This window comes from Elaeis guineensis, chromosome 12, assembly GCF_000442705.2.
Source record: "Elaeis guineensis isolate ETL-2024a chromosome 12, EG11, whole genome shotgun sequence".
Classification (NCBI taxonomy): domain Eukaryota; kingdom Viridiplantae; phylum Streptophyta; class Magnoliopsida; order Arecales; family Arecaceae; genus Elaeis; species Elaeis guineensis.
The window spans coordinates 14,810,490-14,832,333 of NC_026004.2; the positions used below are offsets into that span (position 1 = coordinate 14,810,490).

General features: G+C 37.2%; 2 protein-coding genes across 4 annotated transcripts; one reads left to right on the forward strand and one right to left on the reverse strand.

The window, feature by feature from the left end:
• Positions 1 to 359: 359 nt before the first annotated feature.
• LOC105055051 (triosephosphate isomerase, chloroplastic) lies at positions 360 to 8,629 on the forward strand. Its single transcript, XM_010936751.4, has 9 exons — positions 360 to 613; positions 1,953 to 1,979; positions 3,192 to 3,261; positions 3,860 to 3,983; positions 5,009 to 5,093; positions 5,245 to 5,377; positions 5,596 to 5,769; positions 7,105 to 7,187; positions 8,310 to 8,629. The coding sequence occupies exons 1-9, from the start codon at positions 443 to 445 to the stop codon at positions 8,364 to 8,366; spliced, it is 924 nt and encodes a 307-aa protein (XP_010935053.1). The 5' UTR covers positions 360 to 442; the 3' UTR covers positions 8,367 to 8,629.
• Positions 8,630 to 9,590: 961 nt separating this feature from the next.
• LOC105055050 (uncharacterized) lies at positions 9,591 to 16,756 on the reverse strand. 3 transcript variants are annotated; one of them, XM_029267594.2, is made up of 15 exons: positions 16,574 to 16,756; positions 15,542 to 15,644; positions 15,167 to 15,363; positions 14,672 to 14,886; positions 14,480 to 14,537; positions 13,859 to 13,980; positions 13,609 to 13,768; positions 13,172 to 13,472; positions 12,987 to 13,059; positions 12,802 to 12,892; positions 12,632 to 12,689; positions 12,424 to 12,514; positions 11,396 to 11,740; positions 11,108 to 11,302; positions 9,591 to 10,431 (listed from the first exon to the last, which is right to left on the reverse strand). In XM_029267594.2, the coding sequence occupies exons 3-15, from the start codon at positions 15,270 to 15,272 to the stop codon at positions 10,015 to 10,017; spliced, it is 2,232 nt and encodes a 743-aa protein (XP_029123427.1). In that variant the 5' UTR covers positions 15,273 to 15,363; positions 15,542 to 15,644; positions 16,574 to 16,756; the 3' UTR covers positions 9,591 to 10,014. The 3 variants fall into 3 exon arrangements, with proteins under 3 accessions (XP_029123427.1, XP_010935052.1, XP_029123426.1); XM_010936750.4 differs by having other exon boundaries at positions 13,172 to 13,384; positions 13,545 to 13,768; XM_029267593.2 differs by having other exon boundaries at positions 15,542 to 15,668; positions 16,574 to 16,749.
• Between the last annotated feature and the right edge of the window lie 5,088 nt (positions 16,757 to 21,844).

The following is a 21,844-nucleotide window of genomic DNA, read 5'->3' on the forward strand; positions in this document are numbered from 1 at the left end:
GCCGCTGTTCGCTGTGCCATCCCCATCAAGCAGCGAAAATGTCCTAGCGCACCGCATTTTACACACACGGCTATGCACAGGGCCCAAACTGCTGACAGGGCGAGATACTTGGGCCAATGATTCTCTGCCACGCGGAAAAGAAACCTTTCGTCTCGCTAGAATCGGCGACTCATATCATTCCTCGTCTCGCAACTTGCCGGATTCTCCAAAATCCGTGTCCAATGAAGGCAGCCTCCGATGTGATCCGATAAATTTAGCACTTTCTCTCGTCGCTCCAAATTCCGAAAAATCTGTGTGTAGAAATAAATAGAGCGGGAGGCGAAGGAGAAAAAAGTAAAAAAGATAATATCTTTTTTTTTTTCGCTTCGCGGTGGTTGGTGTGGTCGAGAGATAGAGAAAGAGAGGGAGGGAGGGAGAGGAGGTAGAGCAAGGGACGAAGGCAATGGCGGCGGCGTCATCTCTGGTACCTCAGTTCTCGGGGCTCGCCGTTGCGCGCGAGCGTGCCCCTTCCTTGTCCTCCATTCTCTTCTTCCATGACGCTAGCTCTCAACGCCGCCCCTTCTCTACTCGAAGGGCTCCCAGAGGAGTCGTCGCCATGGCCGGAACCGGAAAGGTGTTTCCTTATCCCTTCTTATTTTGATTTTTTACCCTTTTGGTCTTCTGTTGGCATTTGTTTTGGCAAAAGTTATAATCTTTGAACCGGATCAGATTTACATCTGATTTATTTTTAATGATTTAAGTGAAACGTTTCATATGTACTGTTAGCAAATCCCTAATTTTTTAGCTTTCATGGTTGATTTAGATTGGCAGTAGTCTAAGCAGTCTTTGCAGTCTTTATCGTTTGAGTTTGTTTATTAGTTTGGGAGAACGATTATAGTGGTGGTTGTTTTAAGCAAAGACTGTAATAAGTTAATGGATCTGATAGATTCTCTACTATATCTAAGATTCTAAATTTTAGACTGTTTTGGAGGGTAGAGTATATTGGACTGTAATATAAAGACCTTTCTTTCTTATTTCGAAAGTATGTAATATCTTCATGGAGTTTGGTTCTGGATTTATGTATTTAATGAATATGTCTCTATGCGAATAGAGGAACAACTTTGGCTGTTTCAGATTTATTAAAAAAATAATGTGGATTTTAAACAACAAACCTCTGAGCAATACGTGGTCAGTATTATATTGACACTGGAATCTATTAATAAGGACTTGATCATGCTGATAGAATATCACCAAGCGTGGTGGTTTATTAATCAAAAACCATAAGGATGTGCATTGATGTTTTGTGATACTTGCGGATGGGTTCGCTTCACCAAGGTACAACCGATTTGTACCATGTCAATGGCTTTAAGTGCCAAGTATTGTCAGGTAGTAACAGTTCATATGAAATCTTTATATCGTGATAAAGCAAGACACCTGGTAACTTGATTAGATGGTTGGCCGCTATAGGAGGAGGCCAGAAGCTAGAAGATGGAGGAGTTGGGGAGATTGGGATAATTCAATTGTAACATTTGATATGAAAAAGTCATATTGTGATAAGGCAAGCCATTTTATGACTTGATTAGATGCTTGGCCACTAAATGAGGAGGCCAGAGGATTATGGAGGAGTTGGAAAGACTGGGATCCTGTAATTCCAAGGTTCTTGGAATATTGGAAATAACTTTCTTAGATGAATTCCAGAATTATACTACAATTAATGTAATTAAAAAATACTTCTTCTGATAAATAATACTAACATTAGTACTTAGTAGTATGCTTAAGTTCCTGCTTGTGGTGACATGACTGGATATATGATTGATGAAGTTTATTTCTTTTCATGTTTTCTTATATTTTAAGAGGAATTATCTAAATTTTTATTGTTTTACATCATATATGAACACAACTATTTTCACAAGAAATTTAAATCCCGATAATCTTTTTTTGTTTCTAATACTTTGCTTTTCTGGTGCTTGCAGTTTTTTGTTGGAGGAAACTGGAAATGCGTAAGTATAAATTCTTGTTATATTCTATTTCTTTTTTTTTTCCTTTCTTTTTCCTTTTATTGGGAGCCAATCGTGCCAGCAGCTAATTGATCATTAGAAATTTGATCTCATGTAAGTAGAAAAGAGGAAAGTGATTGTTTATTTAACAGAATTTGTACCACAGAAAAAGAGCTTTGACATGTGCTATCCATACCTGGCATGATGAGATCAGTTTGGCACTACTGGTGCATGCACGCATGACAAGGGCAGTAGTGATGGACTTGGGAAATTTATGTAGGAAGCTAACTCGTATTCAAAATCACATAATAGTTTTTGCTGGTAAAGAGGCATTTGTTTATGCTTTGCTCAACTTCAATTTATTGTTAGATGCAGAAATTAGTTATATCGAGAGCTCACCATCAAGGTATATGAAATCACAGTTTTTTGCAATTCTATCTCTGGGATATGTGAGGATGGGAAAGCTGAGTAAGAGGAACATGCAATGATGCAACTCTTCATATGCACACAAAAATCTCTTTGGAATGAAACTACCATCTGGAGGACATGTAAATTTGACAGCAAGATCCTCATGGAGAAAGGACCAAGTGTTCTGACTGATAATTGTCTGAGTAATTCTATTCTGACTATTTGTATGTGGCTTATGGTTCTACTCATGTTAGTTTCTATCAAGGACTGCATATATTCTTGCGATAAGCTTCTTTAAATCTTTTATTATACTTTAGACTTCAGAGTTCAGAGTTCAGAGCATTAGCCATAGCCATAAAAGTAATTCTTGTAAATTTTTCTGAACCATATATGAATAGAGTGATTTAGTAGCATGACCTAGTACATTGCTTCCTAGAGTAATATGCATAATGTATAAGAGTTGAACTTGTATGATTTATCAAATATCATGTTCTGTTTCTTATTCATTTGTTTGTAGAAAGGTATCATGGTATTTTGCTACCATTCTACCTAATCTTGAATCATGTGCTTACATATATGTGACTTCAAAGTTCTCCTCTCACTTCATGATGTTTGGAGCTATATAAATTACTCTCTATAATTCATGTTACCTTGACTTCGATAAATTTTGAAATTTGACTTTCATTTCTCCTCAGTTTTTTCCAAGATTAACTTCTTTTGAACTGGAGTTTGTGTTCATTGACAAGATATTATTTGTAAATTTACTATTTCACCTAATTTGTTTTTGTTTTTCCTTTTTCTCATTAGAATGGAATGAAGGACTCTATTAGCAAACTTGTTGCTGACCTAAATGATGCTAAAATGGAAAATGATGTTGGTAAGCTGATTTGTTTCTCTTTACTTTCTTTATGTTGCTTCAACATGCAACTACAATGGAGCAGGCCTTTTATTTAAAATAAAAGCTTTTAATCTTAGAAATCTCAGTTATCTTGGCATGTGTCTAATTGAAGATGAACCGACATATGTCAGTTTATCTCAGTTAAAATGGAAGGCTGAAGAATTTTAAATTCACTGAAATACATCTCAATATCTTGGCCGATGTATAATAACTTAAATATAAAAATGTTAATAGAGCAAGAGTGTGATTTTTAATAAGCCAATTATTGTATCAATGAATTGCTTGATACCAATACACGTTGATATCTTGGTTAAGATCTCAGAGGCTGAACGCCATGCTTGCAGTGGACTCACACCGCATTACTTGAAATGCTATTTTGATCATACATATTATGGTAGCTCTGTGATTGGTACATCTAAAATCTAATATATTGCATGCGAACTCTCCTAAAACTAATAAATTCTTAATTTGCATAAATTTATGAATGTTTACTCTAACATAACTTGTTTTTGGCGAGCATCTATTCATTTAATTCTGTAAGGTCTCCTGACTTCTTTTTTCATGTTGATAAATGCAGATGTGGCCGTAGCACCACCATTTATCTACATTGACCAGGTGAACAATTCATTGACAGATCGTATTGATATTTCTGCTCAGAATTGTTGGGTTGGAAAAGGTGGAGCATTCACAGGAGAAATAAGGTCATGGCCACTGGAAACCTGTGCTTTCTCCATATGTTTCTTTTTTCTGTGGAAACAGCATAAACTTGTTTCCATGGCTCATTCAGCATCGCTGACTTCCTATGTTTTAACTTTTTGAATCTTAGGGCTTGTTTGGCATTTTTTTGGTCCCCTTGTTTCTTTTTTTCAAAACATGATTGTCATTCCATTGATGTGCATCCCTTAAAAATATCATTATAATTCAAAGAAAAAGTAACTGTAATGCAATATAACAATATTTTTGATACATCTTAATGCTAAAATTATTTTTCTTATATTCTTTATGTCCTTGCATGCATGCAGGGATTATGCAATGCACTTGCAGCCTTACTAGCATTAATGGATAACTGATGATTATTCCTAAATATAACTGGAGCTTCGCTTCTATTTTTCAATGAATAAATAAAGATCTGCACCAAGTTCTCTCGGATGGCATTAATAAATTTCCACTATGCTTTGTCCATTTCACATACATCGGGTTTGCAACAACTGAGCATGGAAGCAATTTGGAGTATGAGACAGTCTGTACCTGTCTTGAGTGGTGATATGAGGATCAAAGCTCTGTTACCAGGAAAGTTTGGTTAAAATGTTGTGCGGATGACTTAACTGGATTTTCTTATCACATCCACCTGAAAAGTTAAATTTCCTGAGAGTTCTCAAAGACATAAATTTGTGCCTTGCTACTCATTAGCATTAAACTATCAGCAGACATAAACACACATCTTTTGATATTACCTTTACCTTGAGCTCATCTGGCCATGCATTATGATAATGGAGATTAGAATGCAAGAGGAAGCATTTCTGTGCATTATGTACTAGTTTAAGATATCTTTATCCATTGACACAGCTAATATTGACTTTCTCTAATCTGCTGGGAGCCATTTTCTTGTTTTCTTCTGATCTTTTTAACAAAATAATTTCTTGGGTCATGTAGCTATGCCATCAAGCACTTGCTAATTTTCAATATGCCATCATGCAGTTGCTAATTTTCAATTCACTATGTACAGTGCAGAGCAACTGATAGATATGGGGTGCAAGTGGGTTATTCTTGGGCATTCTGAGCGGAGACATATTATTGGTGAAGATGACCAGGTTCCACTTAGAGAATTAATACCTAAATGCTTTTGACATATCAACTAGTCGATAATCCTTGTCATGTATTTCGTGAAACAAGGTCAGGGATTTAATATTCACTTGTCTGACTTAAGTTTGTAATAGATAAAAGCACTTTTTTTACTTTCAGTTTATTGGGAAAAAGGCCGCATATGCCCTGAGCCAGAATCTTAAGGTTATTGCATGTATAGGAGAGAAGTTAGAAGAAAGAGAAGCAGGAAAAACCTTTGAGGTCTGTTTTCAGCAGATGCAGGCTTTTGCAGGTAAGTTGTTTGCTGTGCATTCAGCATTTTTATAACTATAACCATCAACACATATCTCAACTATATGTGGCCATCTTTGTGAATCCCCATTCATGAAGCATTCATATTTAGGGTTAACTATGATGTTAAGTTTTTTATGTCACAACTTTGTACATGTTGCTGCAGAAGAATAGGACTTATAATTTCTGATAGGTCTTCTCATTCATTATTTCGTTCAGATAGTATTACAAGCTGGGAAAATGTTGTAATTGCATATGAGCCTGTATGGGCTATTGGCACTGGAAAAGTGGCTACTCCTGAACAGGCTCAGGAGGTGCATGTTGCTGTTCGTGATTGGCTCAAGAAGAACATTTCAGCTGAGGTTGCATCTAGTACTCGTATTATCTATGGAGGTAATTGTCTGCAACTGTAAATTTGTCCATTGCCACAGAGTTTTCCTTATACACCTTATCTACAAATCTATTACTATGAGATGATATAATTAGGTTCCAAAATGTGTCACATTTTGTCTTAGTAACCTTGGTCAAGGAACTTTAGTCATTTTGCAGTTTTAGTGATTTGATCAGTGAGGTGGTGGTTGTTATGTGTTGGTTGTAAGAATTCAAGTTCCAGTGCTGTGGGTATGCCAGTGATGCCCCCAAAAAGGGTGTTTTTTTTTTCTTTTTTGAAAGAAAAATGGCCCAGTACTGAGCCATATTGACCCGAGCCAGATCTTTGTGCATCAGTACTCTACTACTCTGTAATACAAACATCCTGGGTTCAGTCAGTTCCTGAGCCTGGCACACGTTTTCCCACTGCAAACACCCTGTTGGCATGGCATGCAACAGTACTCAGCACTTGAATCCTTGGTTAGCAGTTTGATAAATTTTATTTGTTGGTAAGTTTGTGATTTTCTAGAGTAGAAACATAAACTCTGCACTTTCTAAGGAAAAATTGTGATTGTCCCCCCACATGTTATTTGTGCAGAAAGAGAAGTAAATGAAGAAAAACCAATGAAGTTTCTTCGGCAATATGAGTTCTTGACATACGGACACCAAAGTTTATGTAATACCTTATTAGCACTCCAATGGGATGTGATTATTCAGCTTCTTTCTTTTCTTCTCTTCTTCCTTCCTCTCTTGCACAACCACCCTCCCCCCCCAAACCCCACCCCCTCTTTTTTTTGTTTTTGTGTGCCGGGCAAAAACCCTTGTTAGTGTATCCACCTCTTAATTTTCTTCTCTTACTAACTATTCTTAATTTTCTTTCTCTCTCTTCAGTGAGGTTCATAAGAGATGTTCAGGAAGAAAATGTGACACTTGGTTCCAAGAAATGTCTTATCATTATATTCTGTTATGTGAGCATATGCAGAATGATTTCTGCTGGAGTTTAACTTGATATTCCCTAGACAATTGAGTGACAAAACTTTGCTTATGAACAATTCCTTAGTGTTGGCAACTCGTTGTGCACCTGTCTTTTCATGTCTAGCAGAAACTAATATACGAACTTATTCTCCTCATATTTGATTACTGTATATTGCATGTCAACCTATTTAATTAACTGGTGGCTATAGGTATCCTTATGGTATGATACCAGGAGGAATTTGCATGTATGCTGACCTGTAGCTTCATCTCCTAGGCTTTAGTAATCTTACTGTATGTAATGACAGTTTTGTATTCAATGTTTGGGTGCTTTCTAATTTTATTTGCTCATAAAGATATAGAGTTGATTGATGCTCTGTTTTACAGGTTCTGTGAATGGGAGCAATTGTTCAGAACTTGCCAAGCAGGAAGATATTGATGGATTTCTTGTTGGAGGTGCATCTTTAAAGGTATGCTCATCGGGCACTGCTGCGATTCACAAAGAAGATTTTAATCACTTGTTTCCTCCTTGGTTCTCTCTCCTTGAATTTTCATTGTATTTCTAAATAATGAAAAGTAAATTCCTCTATGAGGGATCCTACTTGTACCAAACCCTTACGTTCATCTAGTCGTATATAATTTGTACGCCTGTCTGTTAAGAGATGGATCTGTTTTTTCATTTCTTGCAATTGAACATGATATAAGATAATTATTTTGTAGGTCCCTGGTCTGTTTTGATGTAAACGAGCCAACATAGCTCACACCAGGACTCATTAAAAAATGCCTCAAAATGGATTTTTGATTTTGTTTCAGATACCGTTAGTATCATTGCTAACATGGAATGATCTATTAGACAAAATAATAAGCTATATAAAACAATAAGCTAATTGCTGTTCTTTTCTGTATACTGAGAAATGTTGAGTTGATGAAATCCCTTTCTTAAGATTAGTTTAATAACCTTGTTTCTTAATTGTGTATATAACGATAAAAACAAATATGGACATTATTTTAAAAAGTTTGAAGTACCTATCATATATAAGTTATGCACTAAAAGCTGTAGGATTGTTTGATTGCCTTTTCCTTAAGAAACAAATATTCTAAGTTTGATTATTATTGTGAAAAAAAACAACTGCATATCGGAGGGGCCATCTAAAAGGGCACATTCTCCCTTATCTATAGCCAAGCAAGCAACATTGTAAGCAGTAGGTAAACACAATGGGAGATTTCTCCCTCATTTCAACCTTCCGAAAATACAGTGTAAGCAGTAGGTTTGCTCTCCATTCTCATCACTTTAAATTTTAAGGGTGAGCATTGAGGTGCCAGTTGACGCAAGGATTTGTTTTTGGGTCCCGCACAAAGTTGTAAGCTCATGCCTGCACTGGCTTAAAGCTTTCTACTGGTTTTGTAGTATCATAATTGTTGCTGATTTTTATAATGTATAATGAGTGATTTTTTGATTTTTTATAATGATTTTATGCATTTATAATTTATAATGAGTGAGTTTAACTTGCAGCAAACATGTGCGCCATATTTTTTTAGTTGGTTTAACAACAAGCTGAACATAAGTATTGCTGTTTTTGTTGGCTCTGCAGGGACCAGAGTTTGCCACAATTGTCAACTCAGTGACTTCAAAGAAAGTTGCCGTTTGACCATCCATTTGAAGTTAAAGATAATCACGGATAAGGTCCTGGAGGCAGCTCCTCCATTCAAAAGGATTATAAGTCTGATCTTGGTCATGATTCCATTTTGGTAATCTGTAATCAATAAATTCGTGTTCTTTCCTTGTGTTGACCTCACCTGAATGTTATCACGAAAGCTGTACTCGTCAAGGTTGCCTTAATTTCTTCTTTGCATGTGTTAGCACTTTTGTTACTGGTATAGAGCCATAAAATGCATGAACATAGCCATCAAACTCTTGACTTGGTGCTTCATGGTTGATATTTATCTGTATTCAGTTGTCAAACCTTTGTGAAGTGCTCTCTCTCTCTCTCTGAGATGCACACAGACACACATATGCAAAAAGGAAAAAAAAAAAAGTGTTGATGCCTGGAAGAACCACTGAATTAATTCCTATAGAACTGCTGTTGGGATATTTAATTATCCCAAACAAATCAAACTGCTTGTGTTTGGCCAAAGAACCCCATTATGATGGACCATGTTTGATCTCTGCAGTGTTTCTTCGCTTCCCTACGCAGTAGGAAGCATGCATATCTATGTTATATTATGGATTTGCTTTGTATTTAGTCTTTCGTTCCTCTTATTACCAGTGAAGAAGCACTGTATTTAGTCTTTCGCTTCCCTACCTGGTGAACAACCTTTTTCCTCCTCTGGTAGGAGGGGTTTTGTCTCTGGAGTATTTTATCTGCCTACCCAATGAACAACGCCCGGCTCTCTTCAAGTCGGCACATATCAAAATGGAGCCTATCAGACCTCACCGTTCTAATTCTTTGAAAACAAACGTATAAAAATTCTCTATCATTTGGAATTAATGTAAGGCTTCAACGTTAACTTTGATAAAAACTCTTATCGTTTACCTTCGATGCACTTCAGTTCGGCTTTTTTACGTTCCAGAGAATGGAAATTTCTAAGTAGGAAGAGGCCCAAGGTTAATTCTATTCTTATTGCACATAGTAGTTTTTGGCTTTCTATGCTCTTCAGTTGAAGAGATTGGAATCATTTGATAAGTTTTCCCTGAAAGGGCCAAATGAAGTCAGCACCAAGACTAAAAAGCAGGCCCCTAAAATAGAAATAGACGAAGACCGGGCGTGCCTTCCTTTATTCAACCTCTTGCTTCACCGCTAGAGAGAAGGCAAAGGACAATGGGAGTTCAGGAAGCGCAAAAACTCCAACAACCATGGCCATTGAATACGGCATTTACTGTCAATAGCTTTGAACTTTGTTGCCATGGCATCATCACACTACATCTCAAAACTGAAGATTGTTCTTACTTACCTGTCTTATTTATCCAATAGAACCTATCACAAAGTACAGACATTCTAAATTTCAAACTAAATTACACAGCAACGACCACACTGATTCTTTTCTCTTACCTAATCTATGCTATAAAATGATACTGAAAATTCCACTATACCATGCAAAAGTGCAGCTGTGCCTCAGCTAGCAGCCAGTTCGATGCATCCGGTGTACTCAGCCATGCACCATACTCCCAAGGTGCTTAACTGAGCACTCCACAATTATCTCAAGCAGCCAGGTCTACAGAATGACCATCTCAAGGCTGGGGAAATGGTGGTGAAATATAGCAACAAGTATGATCCACAGATGAACAAATGCAAGTCTTTAGGAGCGTTGCGCATTGCAAAGCAGCTGCAACGGCGATGTAACTTCAGGAAGGAATCCACCATTATCGAGGAAACTATTGAGGTGATGCCATGTCCGAGATGATGATGACAATGAGGGATTAACATGAAGGTGTTGTTGTTGTGGGGGGTTAATTGGGTGATAGGCTCCAGTATGCGCCACTATAGCAGGGGAAGGAGAGATGGCTGCCGAAGCCGGAGGACGGGCGCGCGGCTGGCGGGACATGTCATGTAGCCTCCCATTCTGCCGCACTGGGACACCCATTGGGGGCCTATAGTGGGCCAAATAGGTGGGCCATATGGGCTGTTGATGTTGTTGTTGTGGGAGCCTTGTGCCTCCTGCATGGACCATCTGTGGCCCATAGAATGTGCTGCCCATGTACTGTGGTAGCTGCAACTGCAACCATATAAAAACAAAGCAGTTTCAACATGTCATGCTAAATTATTTAATAAGAAGCATAACAAGACAAGCAATGAGCCCCATCATATTTGCTGTGGAATCAGATGATTTGGACAGTGCACTATGCTTCCCATGCATGAAGGGTGTCATCAAATCCTTTCTAAGAATTTCTATCATCATTAGATGATATTATAATCGATCATTGCAAATGCATATGCTTCACCACCAAGGTATCCAAACACTCAAAGCAGCATCTAGAGGAAACTCTAAATTATGGATTCTATTTACTCGTACTCAGCACATGCCATGCACGTGACATGTTCAAGGTTTAGGTGCCATGATTGATGGTGGTGATTCCTTCAAGAAGTTTTATCATAAGGTATTTCCCTTTTATTTCTTTTAAAAAAAAAATCCAAGTAAGCTGATACATGCACTCATCTTTCATTATTATGTGTCATCTTACTCTATCCTTATCTTGAAAGGTGTCCTCAGAGAGGGAATTTTTAACAGGGAGAGCATATTCATGGAGGGCCTCATGGCTACAGACATCCAATTGGCCATTTGCACCTTATGTAATAGAGATGATGTTAAAATTAAGAACAGATACAACCAAAAGCAAATAAGTAGTCACCAAACTGTGATGAATTCAACAGAAAAAATGACCAGAGTGCACCTGTTGAGCAGCTGCAGCTGAGAGCTTTTCTGGATAAGGTGTCATGTGAGGAACATGAGGGAAACCAAAGGGCATGACAGAATGGTGTGAGGCCTGTGGATGCATGAAAGGATAATGAGGCTGCCCGGATAACTTGACCCGACTTCCGGGATTACTGCTTTCACCACCAGCCGACAAGGATAGAATATCACAAGTCTGATGAAAAGATGCCAGGATGATACCAAATCAGCAATAAGAAAATCAACTATAAGTAAATGAGGATAGAAAGACAATCACACTACTTATTACCTGCTTCTGTGGAGCATAGGTTTCAGATAATGTGGCAGCCTGCTGAGCTCGGAGAAGTCTTTCACTATGTAACATTTGCATTCTGGCTTCATGTACATTCCTCTCCATCAAGGAACCATTAGTTCCAGCAGAAGCCATGCAGTTCAGCCCATTTCTTAGCCCTGCTGTCTCGTTAGCCGCTGGTGCCCCCATATTTGATCCCTCCTTGGATTTTGACTGGTTAGGTGGGACAGACAGTGAACTCTTCCTCTCCATGTTCTGAGGGCGCCGGATGAGATGGGTTAAGTATACATGAGTAGCGCACCTTTTCCGTAACCACATTACATTAAGAGGCATTGCCGGACGCTGCATGGTGAACAAGGATATAAAGAAAGGTGAATTTTCTGATAAAGTCAAAAGAGAGATCTATTAAATGCAACCAAGCATCAGAAGGAACAGTGACATGGGTCATTTTAGATTAACAGTTTTCTATCCATATGAAACAATAGACAGCAACTCAAAGAGAAAAACTGATACACATGTTATGTCTGATGTCTTTAAGTTCAGAATATGACAACCGAAGTATCTAACTAGATGCTGTTATAGCTAAAAGACAATGATGCAATAACATTATAATTATGCTAACAGATAGTGACATCGATTTGTAAATCTATCTGGGGTCCATCTGTCATGCGATGGACACATGCCTTGGTATAAGGTATGCCATCTATTATGAGAAGGTGCACATCCTCAACTTCCATGTGAATGTAGCATTTGTGACTTAAGATGACTATAAAGCTAATGGCACCTTAAGAAATGCGATATGACCTGATTTTTGCATGCAAGAAAGACCTACAAAGCCAAGGGTCAAAAGAGACCTCTAACTACAAAGCACAAGAATTTGAAACATCACCATATTTCCATGAAAATAAAAAGGCTGGGGTTCACAAGAGGAGCTTCTCTCTCTCTCTCTCTCATATACATTTCTTCCCTTTGAAAGTTTTAGAGATAAAAAGAAAAAAACATGGTGCAAAAGAGGCACATATCACCTCTTCAGTAGGAAGACCATTTCCAGTTGAATTGAGTCCAACATTACTAGTAGCAGATCCGGGCCAAGCTGCAGTTTTACTTGTAGACAACCTGGGAAATTATATTTGAATTATTAGACAATGGACAATGACAGAACCTACCATTCTGAGAAAAGTGTGCACAAGGAGTTCCACATTGAGAGCAAAAAACTAAGGTTTGCGGAATTACATTGTCAGAGGCACTTGTGTACTACTAGGCAAACCAGGACACACTGAACGATCAGTTTCTGATAAAGCAAATAAATTAAACTATGGTCAGAGGAGACATGAAGCAACACACAGGCAGTTCATTGTGTTTTTTATGTATGAATTGTCTTTTTCCTGGTACAAAATTGATACCTTCCCGATGCCCAACATTTAAACCAGTGTCAGTTCTCTGCTTATTTGGCTGCAGTTCATGTTTCAGTGCAGCAGATCCAGTGTATCCAAACTGAGAAAAAGAAAAAAAACATGAATAAATCATTTCACAAGTCATAGAGAAATTTAATACAAATTATCATCAATTTCAGATAAAGAAGCATTACTGGCCAAAGCACAATATCTGGTTTTTGCATAGGAAGAGCTGGAAGGGCATCATTTTGTGTTGGTTGAAGCGATCTGCAAGTAAATCCACCAGTAAGGAAAATGAGGAAAGTAGCATCTGGAATGAAGGACTACCGGTCCAATAGCTAGGCCTAGTAAAGCATGGTATGGTATAAAATTTACCTACCCATTTCCAGAGTAATACTGAGATGAAGCTCCAGAAGATTTTAATTGATTAGCAGTGTTCATCGAAGATGTGCTCTCTGCATGCTCTATTTTAGACAAAAGAAGAGTTGCATGAACATGAGATTTATCAGCTTTGTTTGGTTCTTGCTCAATAGCTGGGCTTCCTGTGACGGTGACAGGATGCTCCAAAGCAGGTTCAGCCTTTGCAGTTTCACTAATAGATTCCTCCAAACACGAAGCAAGATTTATCACTTCATTAGCAACACATGGCTGTGAATTATTTGCATCCTCTTCTTTTGAAGCTGCTAAATCAAAAACTAAGTTCCTTGAATATAATAGAAAAAATAGAAAGAATGCTAAACATTTTTAGCAACCTAAAGAAATCTTCATCGGGGTTGTTGTGGGGGGGGTTGTGTGTGGGGTGGGGGTGAACTGAACCTTCCGAATGAGAAGCATTGGTAGCATTTATGTTTGACATATCTTCTGATGCTTTTTGGTCTTCCTTGTCCTCAACTGGCTCGAAAGTAGGCATCATATTGGCCAATGCAAACAAAGTCTCAGCAACCTCCTCCTCATCTTTGGTCATTGAGTTAGTTGACTATTTTAAGAAAAAAAATCCAAGAGTAGATAAATTGCAATACATAAACCTGGAAAGGTAATAAAATGGTGAAAAAAGTGCATGACCAACCATAGTTTGTTCGGACTTATTCACATCATTGGGCAGCTGGGTATCGTTAGAGGTACGATGGCGTTTCTTCCTTGTATCTGGCAATGGTGGAGATGCCGATTGGTTGCTGCGTTTGTTTATAGCTGAAGCAGAAAAGAACAATGAAGTATAAACATACTGATGTCCATATGTCATAAGAGGTCTCGATTGTGATCCAAGATTTTGCAAGACAAACTTAAATAACAGTCTTCAACTGCACAGTGTCTGCATGTGCCGCAAAATAGTTTGAAATACATGAAAAAAAAAAAAACATATCTCCGTAAAAACTAAGAAAGGCAGCATGCATAACCCCTAAATATCAGCATTAATAACACCACAGTTGTTACTAACAGATTTAATATCTCATTACTAGCTCTGTTTATGTCAATCCTCTCCAAAGAAGTAAAGATTCCTTTGGATTGAAACTATTGCAATAATGTCTCCCTAACCACCTTATAACTAAGCCCACCGAAGAAACATTCAGTTCATAACACCACTAAATTCGATACATGGTGGAGGGGACTGCGTTATACTTGGAATCAAATTTCTCTTAAAATGTCGACGTAATTGAATGTTGGGAAGCATCTTTCCATTTCCTTATACCTGACCGTAATTTTCTAGGCACTGATGCAGGATCCACAGCATCGCAATCCTCTGATGTCTAAAACATAAAAAACTTGTAATCATTAGCAACTAAATGTATAGATGGGCTCCTCATCTTTTGCATCAATGACAAAAAGAATATATATGCACATAAAATTGGTCAGAATGCCATCAGAAGGGGAAAATTCCAACCTTTCCATGGAGCCTAACTCTCTTCCGAGTAGTCACGTTGTTGGTGGTGGTGGTGGTAAGTGGTGGACGAAAAGGATCCCCCTCCGACCCACCACCACCCACCTTGCCTTCTGCCTCATTGTTGCGCGACCTCGAGCCCCTGACCTTCTCCTTTTTCCAACTCGATGACACATTCCCATATCTCTCCCTATCTCCACCATCACTGCCGTTATAAACTGCAAAACAAAAACAGAGCAAGCTCAACTCTAACAACTTAAATTCAAAATTCTACCAAAAAGATCCATTTTTCTTCAGGAAAAAACAGAGTACACAAAAGGACAAGGAATTCACTGTATAAAACCAAAAAGCTTTCTTGGCTTTATTTGAATGGAGAAAGGACGGGGAAAAAGAACAAAAGAACAAACTTTCCTCAGTGGAAGTATAAATTAAGGAAGGGAAGAAGGGTATTTTGGGGGTTTAAGGGAACAGAGTTAAAGATGGTAAGCAACAAAGTACCGATGGGAGAGGAGGAGTGCATTGGGTGTCGCCTTGCGGGCGAGAAACGACGACTCGCCGAGCTTCTGCCTCGCAACATCAAATCCGGAGATCTTTCCTTGTCCATATCTGATCCACCCCCACCCACATCAATCAAACGATCAGATCTTCTCTTTCTTCTCCTTCAAGTTCTAAGTCGAGGCCACGCAGAGATGAATCTGGTGATAGAGGAGGCAATAAAGGAGAGAATTTATGGCATTCTGGGATCGGTTTTAATCAATATATCTGCATTCAAATGTTTTAAAGAACACGCGAATGGGGGAGTGAAGGGGAAAGCGAAGTAAAAGGCGAGATGCCCGGTGGGGAGTAATAAGAGAGAGCACCTTTTATCTTTACCTATTTTTAGTCCAAAGGAGATGTTTTTCTATCTCTTGGAGATGGAAACCGGGATTTCTTTTTTTGGCTCAGCTGCTGAGAAGCTGGTAGCCAGCGCGATCATCTGAGATCGATTTAAGAGAGGAAACTGAGACCAGAAACAAGACAAATATCTATAAAGAGTAAGGAAAAAAAAAAAAGGGAAAGGCAAAAAAACGAGGAAAAGGGAAAGGTGGCCTCGTCCTGTGAGCCAGAGAAGAATCTGGTTCTCGTTGCCATCCATTAAAGCACAGAGAAAGAGAGAGGAAAAGAATTTTTAACCAAACATTCACGGGATCTTTCGGAATGTAAAGAAGAAAAAAAAGGAAAACAGAACAATAATCCACGAATCTCCAATCAAACTTCGATCTTTATTCTTTGGACACTGTTTAAAAAAAACAAAACATTATTCTAATCTACACCAAAAACAAGACCCTTGCCCAACCGTACACCAAGTCCAGAAAAATGAAGGAAGAAAACGATACCATTTCCAATCTCCAAACCAATAAAAGCGAAACAAACATCGATTTTTATTTCAATCTCCCCACCCACTCCTCCCAAAATTCTCACCTACCAAACTTAAAAAAAAAAAAAAAAAAAAAACCATGAAAACCCAACGTTTTCTTTTCTCTCGATCTACAGCAAAACTTGAGACGCTTTTAACAAAGAAACAGAAAACGAAACACCTCCATCCCCGAAGAAATTTCAATAAAGAAAAGAAGAAGAAACCGATGCAAAATCAACTTTTTTTTTTTTCCTTCATATCCTCAGGAAGTCTCGAAATCCATTCGACAAATAAACGGTGAAACATCTGCATCCCCACGAAAACTCATAAACAGAAGTAAAAACGATTAAAAAAAAAAAAACTTTTTTTCGTTCTGTCTGATCCTCAGGAAGTCTCGAAACTCCATGGACCAAGAAACGGTGAAACACCTCCATCCCCCAAGAAAACTCGATAAAAAGATGAAGATAACGAGAGAAAAACATAAAACAGAGAGAAAATCAGAAAAATACCCCTCGAAATCGACGCCGGCTCAGCAAACGAAGCCGCCCAGTCGATCTCCGAGTCCTCTCCTGTCTCTCTTGATGGGAGCGATCCAAAGGACGGAAAGCTCGAAGCTCCCCTCCTCGAACCCGAAACGCCTCTCTCTTCTCCCTCTCGCCTGTCTCTCTCCCCCCTCTCTCCCTGTAAGCTCTGTTTCTCTCTCTTCTCTCCGTGCACTTATAGGAGCACGACGAAAGCCTTGTCTTACGTCACGGTAGATCGACGGCTGACAATCGCCCATCCACACCCCAATCCGACCGCCGACAGCGGTATCCCACCTGTCGGCCACGTCGGACGCGCCCACTGCACTCTGAATCCACTATCCGCTCCCAAACAGCACACACAGCGTTCTCCCCTGGGTTGCCCATGCCAACTGGCATACTTTTAACAAGTGTCCACTTTTCACAAGCCACGTCATCATGAGAGCGTGGAGTGGCTGGTTGCAAGCTAGCAGATGGGTTCAGTCGATAACTATCTGGCACGTGTCCACTGGCGTCTTTTCTCGCTCTTCATTCCGGTAGTTGGTTGGTCGGTTGTGATCTAATCGTACTCTAACCTCGGCTGTTCTAAGCCGTCGGATCGGGCTAAGCGAGTCCTCGTACGGGGCGCCCCCCGCAGCGTTCCCATCCTTCCCCATGGAATGGATGACGGTCTTGGGGCCCATGGGATGTGTGAGGAAGTAACGGAAACCTAATCCCGCCTCCCATACGGACAGCTCTGATTCTCTCTTGAATGACCCCCCACTTTGTCCTGATTGAGAGGGGATTAATAAATGCATGACTATTGTGAGAGGTGCTACTGCATTTGTCTGTAAAAATTTGGTTAAGAGATTGAAAAAAAGATGAGGTGCATTGAATACCATCATGTTACACAAAATCTAAGGCACGTGCAATGCATATGGGAAGAGGGATGAATCATTCTAATTCTGATTATTTGATTTTTTTTATTATTTATATAAATAGATTGAGATATGCTTTCCATAAATTGGTGCACTTCAATTGTTCTCTCTTTCAATGATAAAAATTGGTGCAAGAGGATGCAATTGTTAATAATGACGCATGTTTCTCGAGGGATTGTTTTTGAAATTTGAATTACTCTGATGCGTTGAGGCCCACTATATATATATATATATATATATATATATATATATTGTCTTTCCTCTGTTAGATTGTATAATCGTGGAGGCAGGAAAGCTCAAACAAATAGATCAGTCAACGGAATGGGTTCGGGTCAGAATCTGAATATCCAGATTCGAACCCGATCTTAGTTACTGATACTGAATTCGGACCCAAATATCCGACGGGTCTAGCTTTGAAGTACCAAATCCGAATCCTAATGGATCCTGGATATTCGGCTCCGATTTCGAGATCCGAAACTCATATTTAAAATTTTAAAAAAAAATCTAAAAATTATACAATAACCTAGAAAAATACTTAAAAATTATATAATCATATGATCATACAAATAAAAATATAAAAATTATTCAAATTCAACAAGTAAAACTCCAATTAAAGCATCCAAAAATATAACAACATACAATTATAATAACAACATACAATTATAATAACAATATATAATTATAATATATATATATATATATATATATTATTTGGATCTCGGATCTATCGGGTCTGGGTATTAAATATCCAGACCCTATTCGTTTACATGATGGTTTATCGGATCCGGATCTGGATAAATGGGTCCAATACTAATATCAGATCCGGATCCGTCGGGTAAATACCTCCGGATCTCGGATCTGAATCCGGTCCATTGACAGCTCTACAAACAAATATAAAAAGGTGTACTAATGTCTTGTGACCCCATCCTTATAGAATTCATGTTAGGGCTATTTGTTGGATGAGCTGTTCATGAGTGGCTTCATTCAATCAAAAATCAAGTTTAAATTTAGCTAGCTCAATTTTCACATAAGTAGATATAGTTTACTCTTGTTTATCTTATTGACATCAAAATATAATAAACAAAAATATGAATTATATGATGCTAAAATTATACATATTTAATATAGTAGTTTTACTAATTATTATTAGCAAACATTATAAAAGAAGCAAGCAACTTAACTATTAGAATAAACATGGTTATTCAATGGTAATTATTCCAATAGTTAGATCCTCATCTAACGGTGTAAAACATATAAGAACTAAAAATTACTTTTAACTAGTGTATTTGTCCTTTTTATCACTTAAGAGAGAGAATTCAATCCAGAAAGTATATCTGATGAAAGATACATAGAGTATTTTCAGAGATTATTTCGAAACGCTAGGGTTATGCTTGGGCCCCATACACATACATGTGTGCTCTATTTTACTTCTTCAGGATCAGTTGCATCAGCGAAGACCAGAAAGTAGAAACTGATATATTAAAGGTTATATGGAGGGTTTGGGCCCCACTTTCAGAATTTCATGCTAGGGTTGTTTAGGGAATGAGTTGTTCTTGAGCAGTTTTTCTTAGCAACAAATTTAGCTTGATCGAGCATGTGGTAGGCATAGCTTGCTCATCTTTAGCATGCTAGAGTTCTGCTTGGGGCTCACATTTATACATGTATTTTCCTTTTACCCTTTCAAAGTCAATAATGATGGTCAATACTGGAGAATAGAGATAAATATAAGAGGTTGTTTGGAGGCCTTGGGCCCCATCTTAGACATTTTTTTATTAGGGTTGTCTAGTGAATGAGTTATTCATGGAGCTTTGTTGAGTGACAAATTAATCCAGCAACAATCCAACTTGCATAGTAAGCAAACATCTAGAATACATATTAGGCATAGCTTGCTCATCATTAGCTCATTACAACTCAAATTATAATAAGCAAAAAATAAACATGATCTTTGTATTGCATTTGGATTGTTTATAATAAAATCATATTGTTATTAAATAGTATTATTAGTGTTCAACATCCATTAAAATAAAATCTTTTAACTTCAGTGCTTAGTAAATTGTGACTCTAGCAATTGTTAGATCTTGATCTTATCTAATCACACAAAGATTTGATACTTAACTCATTCTTTCTCTTAAGAGAGTATGAATTGAATTGAGAGAGGATAGTCAATAAAAGATGGAGTATCTTCGGAGGTTGTCTTGAATCACTAGGGTTGTGCTTGAGGCCCATGCAGATACATGTTTTCTTTTCTTTTTTTTTTTTTTTTGCTATGTTTATGGTTCATAACATTAATAAGACTGAACAATAAGGACAAACAAAAGGGATTAGCAAGAGGTCCTTGACTCCACTTTCAAAATTTTATGCTAGGGTTTTTTAGCAAATGAGTTGCTCATGAACAGCTCTATTTGGTAACAAATCTAGTTGAAATCCAGCTTTCTTAATTAGTAAACTAGGAAAATAAACAATAGAAATAGCTTGCTCATCTTTAGATCCTTAAAACTCAACATTTAATAAATAGAAAACAAATATGGCACTAGGATCTTTATCGGTAAAATTATATATTTTATTGAATAATGTTAGCAAAATCTTATAAAAGAAGCATGCAACTTAGTGATTAGAATACAATTTATTGGCTTCAAAGTTTACTAAATGGTAACTCATCTACTGTTAGATCCTAGTCTAAAGACTAGGATCACACAAAAATTAGGACTTAATGCACTTTATTGTTTTTCTCTCTATGCTAAACATAAGAATAAAACAAAGAGAGTACTATAATTGATAAAATATGGGGCATCTTTAGAGATTGTTTCAAATTGCTAGATGCTTGGGGCCTGCATAGATAAAGGTGTTTTATTTTTTATTCTTTTAGATCGATGATATCAATGAAGATCAGATATGAAAGACAAATATAAAAGGGTATATTGAGGCCTTGGGCACCACCCGTGGAATTGCACACTACGGTTCTTAGTGAATAAGTTACCCATTTAGTAGCTTATTTGGTTAAAAATCTATCTAAATTCAACTTGTTCTGATATGATCAGGAAGAACGAAAGAACTCCTTCATCTTACTCAACTAGAATATCTACAATAGAAGAATAATAGATGTTATACTTAGAGAAAGTAGGATTTAGGTATCTTTTTTATTAAAGATTATCAAAACTAAGTTGCTGGACCTTTATTTAAACTAATGACCAAGTCTGTCATTGCACAATTTAGGATGGAACTCCTCTAATTGTTAAAATAAGTTATAACTTTCTAAATAGACATGATTACTAAAAAATAATCATGAAAAATTATAACACTCTTGAAGTTAGATCCCAACTCTTATATCAACTTTTTTTATAATTGCTTCGTTTAATTTTTTTTGCTTGAGAAATATCCTTGGTCAAATTATTTTTAGTAAAAAAATTATTTTAAAAATAAATTTGACCAATCCTTTTTGAGACCCAATCGTCATTATAACCCTCCAACAAGTGCATATGTCACACAATTTGCACATGGTGCACTATTATGGTAACAATTAGGAGCTTTATTTTGACTACTGACATGTTGAAAAATGATGCTAGATACAAAGATTATAGCTTTCAAAAATTTGATTTTGTGGTTGAGTTATGAATATAGCAGATCTTATTTCTGGATTAAATACAAACCTATCCATGCTGGTCAAATAGTCATCCAGTTTGATGATCCTTCCGAATTATGCTTATCTTCAACTCATTATATAATAAATAAGAAACAAATATGATAACTATATTATGTTAAAATTACTTAATTATAAATAAATATTTTAGCTAAATAATATTAGAAAATTTGTGTGAAGAGGCATGTGCTAAAATATGCTAATTTTGATAAGTATTAGATAAACACCAGCTATGTTGTAAGGTATAATATATTAGATAGTTAGAAAATAATATATACAAGATGAGTGTAGCTAAAATAAGAATGTTGAGATGGATATATCGTAATATAAGAAAAGATAGAATAAGAAATGAAGTCTTTAGCAAAGAGATAGAGGTAGCATCAATTAATAACAAATTGAGCGAAAGATAACTTTAATGATCTGGATATACATAATATAGGATTGGGCTGCACCGGTATGAAAGAATGGGTTGACATATTTAGAAGGAAAGAGAGATCGCGGTAGATTGTATAGCACTGAGGAAGCACACCTTATATCCCTATATTTTCAAAAAGTATAGCCCTAAACAAAGCAAATAGAGGAAAAGAATTCATAATACCCAACCCTAGCTAGCTTTGAAATTAAGGTTTTTCTTTTTGGTTGTTAATTTGTGAATTTACTAGATATATATAGCTATTCTAGCCATTAGATTTTAATCTAATGACT